The 8,092-nt window shown below is 52.3% G+C and overlaps 1 protein-coding gene across 1 annotated transcript; it reads left to right on the top strand.

The window, feature by feature from the left end:
• The first annotated feature begins 335 nt into the window (after positions 1 to 335).
• On the top strand, positions 336 to 7,760 carry prcc (proline rich mitotic checkpoint control factor). The gene is made up of 7 exons (XM_069184979.1): positions 336 to 1,520; positions 2,795 to 2,842; positions 2,976 to 3,497; positions 3,880 to 3,984; positions 4,666 to 4,812; positions 4,969 to 5,034; positions 5,832 to 7,760. The coding sequence occupies exons 1-7, from the start codon at positions 1,089 to 1,091 to the stop codon at positions 5,916 to 5,918; spliced, it is 1,407 nt and encodes a 468-aa protein (XP_069041080.1). The 5' UTR covers positions 336 to 1,088; the 3' UTR covers positions 5,919 to 7,760.
• The last annotated feature ends 332 nt before the right edge of the window (positions 7,761 to 8,092 follow it).

Below are 8,092 nucleotides of genomic sequence, written 5' to 3' on the forward strand. Positions count from 1 at the left end.
TGGCAGATATATGAACATAATAAAGCTTAAAGGGTCATATATACAATGTTCAAGTCATATATTTTAAAAATCGGTTCAGATTAAGTTGTTTTGGAATGCTGTGGGAAATTCATTCTTCAGTTAACTGTGGCTGCTTAACCTTGCTTGCACAAGCAATTATACTCGTAAAAATACGCAGCTAATGGTGTTCATACAGTAGCTTTATGGCTCGAAAAGAAAACCGACCGTGACATACAGAACACGAACCCAAAGTCACAGAGCTTGCCAAGACGGTCCCCTTTGAAAAGTCAACTACAACTCCCAGGTTGCTCTGCAGCTTTGTTTTCGCCTCTCTCTCGTGTGGCATTGTGGGAGTTGTGGTTCATTCCTTGAGGGGGGCAACAGATTTGCAAGGCTTTGGGATGCCTCTCGAACTTGCAAACGTAACGGCGAAATCGACGAAAACGTCGGTCTGACTGGAACCGTAAGGGGGAGAAAGAACCGAAAGGGCAGAAGAGCGTTTACACACGCTACTGGCGTAGCAACAAGGACACGGGAGGAGAACGATCGAGAAATGAGCAGGCGCGGCCTTCAAGTCCTTCTCAACCACCGACCTCCATTTCGAGCCCTGTACCGGATCTGAGAGCAGCTGAGGCCAAAGCATTCGCGGTCGTTCTCGGCAGAAAAGAGACGGACGTGCTCTTACATTTCATGTAGCGCTGGACTGGAAGTGTGTCATGTCTCATCCGACGATAATGGTCGTTAGAGATTTCATAAACAGTGCGAGGCGACTATTACTGGATAAAGAGCCCCTAAAAACCATTCTGTGCGCATAGGGTCCGAATTTCGGTGTTCACACGTTTGGATGGGCAGGAATACCCATTCGTAGCATTAACACAGTGGGTTCAGTTACAGAAGAATCGTAATTTCTCGCAATGGCAAATACTTCGGTGGAGCAAATTAGTTAACCGATTTACGTTTTAAGGGGTGGGGATTTAGATTTAGTGTCACAATTGTTTATTTTTAATATATTTTTTTTGCATTTGTATCATTGTAATTATTGTCCCGCGACACCACCAGTTTGTTGTCCTATAGCGACAGTCCGAGTCATGTCGTTGGTCGCGTACGGTAGCAGCGACGAGAGCGATTCGGAAGACCCGACCGAGTCTGGCGCGGGTCCGGGAAGAGGAGCGAAGACGACGGGTCTGTTCTCCAGTCTGCCCACTCCTAAAAACGCCACCCCGGGCAGCTCTGGCCCCTCCAGATCCGGTCCAAACTGGGGGGCCAGTTTCCCCCCTCCCAGGGACAGTGCGGGAAGAATCGGGGTCCTCCAGGGGCCAGAACCGGCGCCCCCAAATCAGCCCCCCCCCCGGCCGGAGTGGTCCCAGGAAAATGACCCCGAGATCCCGAGTTTCCAGCCGCCGTCCAGGGCCGGGCTGAGTTTACCCTCGCCGTCGGGGGGGCTGGTTTTCAACTTGCCCAAACCCAAGAAACGGACGGAGCCCGTCAAAATCCGCATTCCTGAAATCGAGAGAGGGGCGGTGAGTATCCCGACCTTTACTTCCTTCCCTCCCTCTCTGTAGGTCGAACCACAGCCTGCGACCTCGGTATCGTGTGCCCTTGCTCCAGAACAGCTCGTCCCCCCCACCCCAGCGTCTTTGAGCATTAACCACAATCCTAAAAGTTTCTCTTGGATGCCCCTCATCGATTGTAATGCTACGTGGTCGGATTCGTCAGTTGATTATTCTGCCTTGCAGCAATCTGGATCAGGGGTTCCAATGAATTAACCCACAAACCAGATTTGCCAAGAATTTGCGAAACAAGAATGATTGCCTTTAGTCCCCAGCCCCGCCAATTAGCGTGCCTCTATTAAGAGCTTGGAGCGCTCGCAATGAACAGCTCCCTTAAAAAGGTAGAATTCGAGGGACTGTTGATTGCCGAAAGAGTTCAGTGCAGGAGCTGAGCCTTTATACTGGAACACAGGCGGCCAGGAGGGGCGTCCCAGGGAGAGAGAATCAGGAGGATGATGTGTTGAGTTTCACAGCGGTGCTGTGCTCTGCTATGAGGTTTGTAGCAGCAGTGTTCTTGACTTTGAGCTCTGTAACCGCTGGCAGTTCAGAGACCTCGAGATGTCCGAGGCAGGTAATAGATGCAGCTTTGAGGATTTTTTGTTTTAAACTGGCCCTGGAGCTCACCTGTGCTCCGAGTAAGCGCCTTTACCATCTAAGTGTCGAAGAAAACTCAGTCTTCACTCAGGTTGGGAGATTGTCAACAGAGATCTTTAATACAATCAGCTGAAGGGGAGCACATCACAGAGATAGGGTTTCCCCTCGCACTCAAGACATGCTCACTGGACTGATGTTATACTCTCCTTTTTATACATTAAAAGTAGGCAAGACTTTAACATATCAAAGGAACATACAGGGAAAGGGGCAGTGTCAGAAGTCAAACAACCAGGACAGGGAGATGCCATTTGGCATCCTGCAATCTGTTTCATTTCTCTCTGGTTGAATGGGTGTGAGGAATCACAGGCTTTAGTTTGCACCTAAGTCAGTGGTCTTAGGTGCGAACAGAAAACCTTTCCTGCATATAGTCACTGTCCTGACCTTTTGACTCGGTCTTCCACACAAGCATGTCCTTTTATTGACAGCAGCCCGAAACGTGCACTTGGATCTTGGGTAGCAGTCTGTTGTCGTTCTTATTGTTTTGGTTTGACATCACTCAAGTTCTGCCGTCTCTCTGCTCCCCGGGGCCGGGAGAGATCGGTTGGTCTGTCTTCTGCACGCGTCTCATTTTTGCTTCCTGTCGTTGCCAGTCGGATTCGGACGAGGACGAGCCAGTCAGGAAAAAGAGCGGCCCTCAGGTAGGAACGGTTCGTGCTGGGAGGGCAGGATGGCGGAAGTCAGAGGGGGGGGGTTCTTTTACGATCAAGGGCGATTTTGCCTTTTTAAAAAATATTTCCATGATTTTTTTTTCCGCCTCTCCCCCTTCTCCAGGGATCCGGTGGGGGGCTGTCCTCTCTCCTGCCCCAGCCCCGGAATCTGGTGGCCAAAGAGATGAACCGCGCGTTGGTGCCCCACACCCTCACCAAGCGCCAGCCGGAGCCCAAGGCCCCCGCCCGACCCGCCTCCGGCCCCGCGGCCCCGGCCGCCAGCGTCAGCGCCTCGCCCTCGGCCATCAAAGCGGCCGCCAAGTCGGCCACCCTGCAGCTGGCCCGCCAGATGGCGCAGGAGGAGGAGGACGAGGAGGAAGGCAGCGACGGCGAGCTGGCGCCCGAAAACTACTTCTCCCTCCCCGACAGCTCCCAGCCCGGGCTGGCCTCCGTGCCGCCGCCGCCCCCCCCTCCGGGGACGGAGGCCGCCTTCCAGTCGGACGCGCCGCTGGATTTCGGTTCGGCCCCCCTGGGCCCCGCCGGACTGGGGGCCTGGGAGGGCCAGGAGCAGGCGGAGACGTACTACCCTCAGTACCAGGATCCAGATTCCAGGATCCAGGGCCCGGCGCAGGAGTCGTACTACCAGGTGCGCGTTGGTGGTGTAGGGGGGAGCACAGCTGCCTTCCAAGCAGTTGACCCGGGTTCGATTCCCGCACTGACAGACGTTTTCAAACTATGAGCTGTTGAAAACTAGCATGAACCTAGTCATCTAGCTCGCACATCAGGTAACGACAGGGATGCCTCGTGCCTTTTGCGTTGCCTTGTGATCTTAGCCCCTCCAAGATGGGAAACTTAGCATCCTGTAGCGAGCCCAGCACTGAGACCTAATGATATGATCAGCCTGACTGGTTATTTTATATAGTCCTCTGTTGGCACATGGGGCTCAATGTATGCACATGACATGTCCAGCCCCTTGAGGCAACACCTCCCTGAGTCACACTCTAATGAGCTGCTTTCTCATTGGTCAGGATTACTACGGCGGCGGTTACTACCAGGAAGCCGATCCCGGATTGGCTGGAACGGAAGATCCTGGCTCCTCCTCCTCCTCCTCCTCCCTCATCGATGACGAGGCGGTAAGATTTCCGCGATGAACGTGCTCTTTTCTTCAACCTGGTTTTCTCAAAGGCGTGTTCGCGTGCGCCGCTGAGCGTTTCACGCGTGCAGAGTCAAACGAGGCCTCGACGTTGCCACGGCAGCCGATCTGTTATCCCTGCGCCTCCTTGCTTGCTGCTGTGTTTAAAGGGGAACAGCCGTCCAAATTCCTGAGACCAGTTCTTCAACCTCAGTAACAAAAATCAATTCTTTGACCGTAAAGAAAAAGAGGGACAAATGTTGAATGAAGCGCAACATCGTGAACTTTGTGACAGTACTGTATGTGGCCATGTTGACACAGACCCCTGGTCTTCCCCACGGCGGGGGGGAGCGAGAGTCGATACCTGATGCAGCCCTTCCTGCTCACTAGTCACTGAGATGTACGAGCGAATAAGTACAGGCTCTGCAGCAGATATTGCACCGCAGACGTGTTCCACTGTGATCTGCAGGCACAGTTAACAAGTACGTAGTATTTGCTGGAAAAACCGTCCCGGAAGCCGAGAGCCATATTTCTGTTGGATTTGGTCGCCTCGTTCCGGGTGGCACAACGTGGAAGTTTCGGCTATTCCGCGATGTGAACGGGAAGTTCGTGCAGGCGCTGTCGCCCCCCCCCTCCCCCTCCGCTCAAGGACTCTGCTCTCCCTCCCTCCCCCCCCCTCTAGTTCCGGCGTCTGCAAGGGAAACGCAACCAAGGCAAGGAGGAGGTGAAGTTCCTGGAGATCAAGGGGGACGACCAGCTGAGCGGCAGCCAGCAGTGGCTGACCAAGGCCATCACGGAGGAGAAGGACCAGCGCAAGTCCTTCAGCAAGGTCGGCCGCCTCCGCGCTCCCTGACGCCGTGGTATTAGTCAGGATCCCGCACAGGGGAAAGCCCGAGAGACGCCACTTTCTCGTTTCCACTCCTCGGGGGACCTTTCATGCAAACTCATGTTGTGTTCTTTTTTTTGTTCTGGGTCGGACGCGCAGAAAAAAGGAGACCAGCCCACGGGACAGCAGAGACGCAAACACCAGATTACATATCTCATCCACCAGGTACGAGTGTCGCTGAGGTGGGGAGCGCACGTTACACCTGGTCGGACAGGGGCCCCCCTGTGAGCTCACAGGCGCAGACAGATTGCAGTACTGGGGTTTGTGGAATGACAGAGTAGGACAGCTAGATCTGTTCATTCCCGGGCGGCATCCTTGTCGGACTCCAAATAAGACCCGTTTTGGAGATGGAAGGTTACGAGGACAGATTGCAGAGACGTGTGTCAGTTGCTTCCTGAGGGTTGAGGCTTTAAGAATTAAGAAAAGGAATATGGAAGACTGACAGCAGTAGTTTCCCCATTCAGCACATAACTCCCTAGGATATAAGTGAAAATGTGTTATGAGGCAGTTCTGTACTGATGCTGGAATCTTGAACAAGTTTATCAAGCCGTACTGTGAAAGAGGAGGCTCTGGGACCTCTCTGAACTAAAGCGGACACAGTCACTCAGCAAACTAGACCTTGTGGCAGACTGTGTGACTCTTAATGAGTCAGCACTAATGAGTCCTATTGGTTAGGCTTGTCATCTGCCTATTTATGGAATGGTAAGCGTGCGCTGATAATCAGACAGGACATTATGAAAATGGAAAACTAGGAAGGTAAAATATTTAAGCAGCTGCACCTGTCTTGTCACATGTGCAGGCATTCCAAGTCTACACTAGTCTACCTGTAAAATAAAAGTTAACATTTTGGGATTTGCACTAGCAGGAAGTTGTTGGCCATTGGTCGCTCAGCACAAGGAGGTTGCCGGCCATTGGCTGGCATGTTTGGTTTGAAAACGCCCTTCTTTTCTCTCTGTTTGCAGGCCAAGGAACGTGAGCTGGAGCTGAAGAACAGCTGGGCTGACAACAAATTGACCCGACGGCAAACACAAGCCAAATATGGCTTCTAGTCGACAGCGCAGGGGCTGAAGGCTGGGAGTGGTGAGAATGTCCGGCGAACATGACCACACCCAGGTGTTTGAGACGAACAAGGTGACGACAGCATGTTGGACTGCCATTTTGGTTCTTCCCCATGCCTTTTGTAATAGTCAAATAACCCCTACCAGAGCCAAAATGGTGGACCCATGGCCTTCAGTTTCTCTCCAGTCACCAAAAAATTTGGCTAGTACCAGGACTACAGGGGGAGGGGACTATGACTCAGGGTAACTGTGGGAATTTAACTTAAAAATTGGATTCTCTTTTTTTTTTTTTTTTTTTGCGGTTGTTTGCCTCTAGCTACGTTGTTCATGGTCTCTCTGGTCTTATTTACATAATCCTGTACAGGCCTAGTTTCCCTATTTTTGTACTTTGGTATTGTAGTAGGGGGTGTGAAATTTCTAGGAAATAAAAGGCAAAAAACAAGAAGTTGTACATCACACTCCTTTAGGGCTGAGCCGTTGCGTGTCTCCACTAGTCAGATTTAAAACCTCGGCTGGCGTGAAGCGGCCTCGGACTTCAGGTCGAAATGATGGAGGGGTGTTGTGAATTGATATCAGTGCCCTCCTTATTTAAGAAAAGCTGAAAGGATACTTTCAGAAGTAGAGGAGACGATTCAGCAAACAGCTCTGGGCGTCTTCGCTTCCCTCACTAAAGCATCTCTCTGCAGAATTTGACACAAAACTGGGATTAGCCTGGCAAGGCAATCAGACCACACAAAACCCTTAATCTGACATCTCTTCGCTGCAGTCCCTGGGGACTCACCAGCACTCCTGCAGCTATTTTTCCATCAAACCTCCACTACGATCTTTAAAATCTTACCTTGGGACTGAGCCCGGAAATGACTCGCCCTCCGTCTTGGTAAATTCTCTCCGCCGGGCACAAGGAATCGGAAAGGATCCCCGCAGACGGCAGCTGGAGACGACTGGCTCGGGCCGTGCTCCCGCGCTTGTCGTGCAAGAGCAGCACAGGAGACCCGGCGGTAGCTGGATCGCTCACCCGTGCCGTTCGGATCCGTGGCTTTTCCCACCTCCCTCACGCCCCCGCTACACTGGAGCGGACTTGGACGGTTTGAAAAAGCTGACCGGACTCTGGGAGACAATGTGCTTCCCGCTGAGAAGGATCGCTGCTGGGTGATGTCTGCCACCTATGCTCAAGGGCTCTCTTCAAGAGAGAAGCCTGGGGGGCCTGGGGCTGGGGATCCTCAGATGGTGACAGTGCCCCTGGGCACATAGGGGAACTGGGGCCTTCCCCAACAGCAGGGGACTTGCAGTGACAGCAGAGGGAGTCGTGCAGGGCGCTGAGGAGACCAGTATCTCTGCCACAGGGGCCTGCAAGTCCTCTTTGTCAACACTCGGTCAAGCAGTTGTAGGTGCAGAAATGGCTGGCGATTCCTGGGGAGGGGGTGTTAAAACTGTAATTCCGAATTAAAAATGCAGATACTCACCAAGCTGGTCTAAACCCTGAAGAAAAACGTACCAGGGGATGACCCATGTTCTCACATGGTCCTGGAAAAGGACCCTTCATGTGAGCTCAGAGAAGGAGAAGGAGACGAGGTGTTTGGTAACCCATAACGTTCTCTCTAGACTGATGTAGATGTGTACCTGTACCTTCAATTCTGTTACAGAGTGCAGCTCTGCACGGTCGTGGCATATGTGACTTTTCCCCTTCATGTACAAAGAATAGCCCTCTTGGCACAGCATCATTTGCAATGTGTGTGACTGTGATTATGAGCGCATTGTAACCATGGAGATCCACCCCACCTGTTATGTATGACAACTGTGAAACCAAAATAAACATCTTGATACGAGGATGTACTTTTTGTGTTGGACTGTTCTGACTCAGGAGTCTTCTCCTGCAGCCCCACCCCCCAGAATTTTCCCTTTCGTCTAACCACCTCAGGCAGTTGAGGGGTACAGGGGAGCCTGAGCCTATCTCAGGGTACATCCTGGATGGGACACCAGTCCATCAGAGAGCACCCCGCCACTCACACCAGGACCCATTTTATTGAAGCCAATTAACCCACAAATAGGCCTTTGGCCTGTGGGAGGAGACCTAGCAAACACGCCCCAGGTTTGGAGTTGAACCCAGGGTCCCAGTGCAAGAAGACACCATCACTCCCTCTTGTGCCACTCATCTCACAAAAGAA

The sequence above is a fragment of the Lepisosteus oculatus genome, chromosome 27 (genome assembly GCF_040954835.1).
Source record: "Lepisosteus oculatus isolate fLepOcu1 chromosome 27, fLepOcu1.hap2, whole genome shotgun sequence".
Taxonomy (NCBI): domain Eukaryota; kingdom Metazoa; phylum Chordata; class Actinopteri; order Semionotiformes; family Lepisosteidae; genus Lepisosteus; species Lepisosteus oculatus.

Bases quoted from the DNA above. Each gene is read 5' to 3' on its own strand.
- prcc (XM_069184979.1), top strand. From the start codon at position 1,089: ATGTCGTTGGTCGCGTACGGTAGCAGCGACGAGAGCGATTCGGAAGAC. The intron at 1,521-2,794 runs GTGAGTATCCCG...TGTCGTTGCCAG, and splicing joins CTGAAATCGAGAGAGGGGCG to TCGGATTCGGACGAGGACGA. The intron at 3,985-4,665 runs GTAAGATTTCCG...CCCCCCCTCTAG, and splicing joins CCCTCATCGATGACGAGGCG to TTCCGGCGTCTGCAAGGGAA.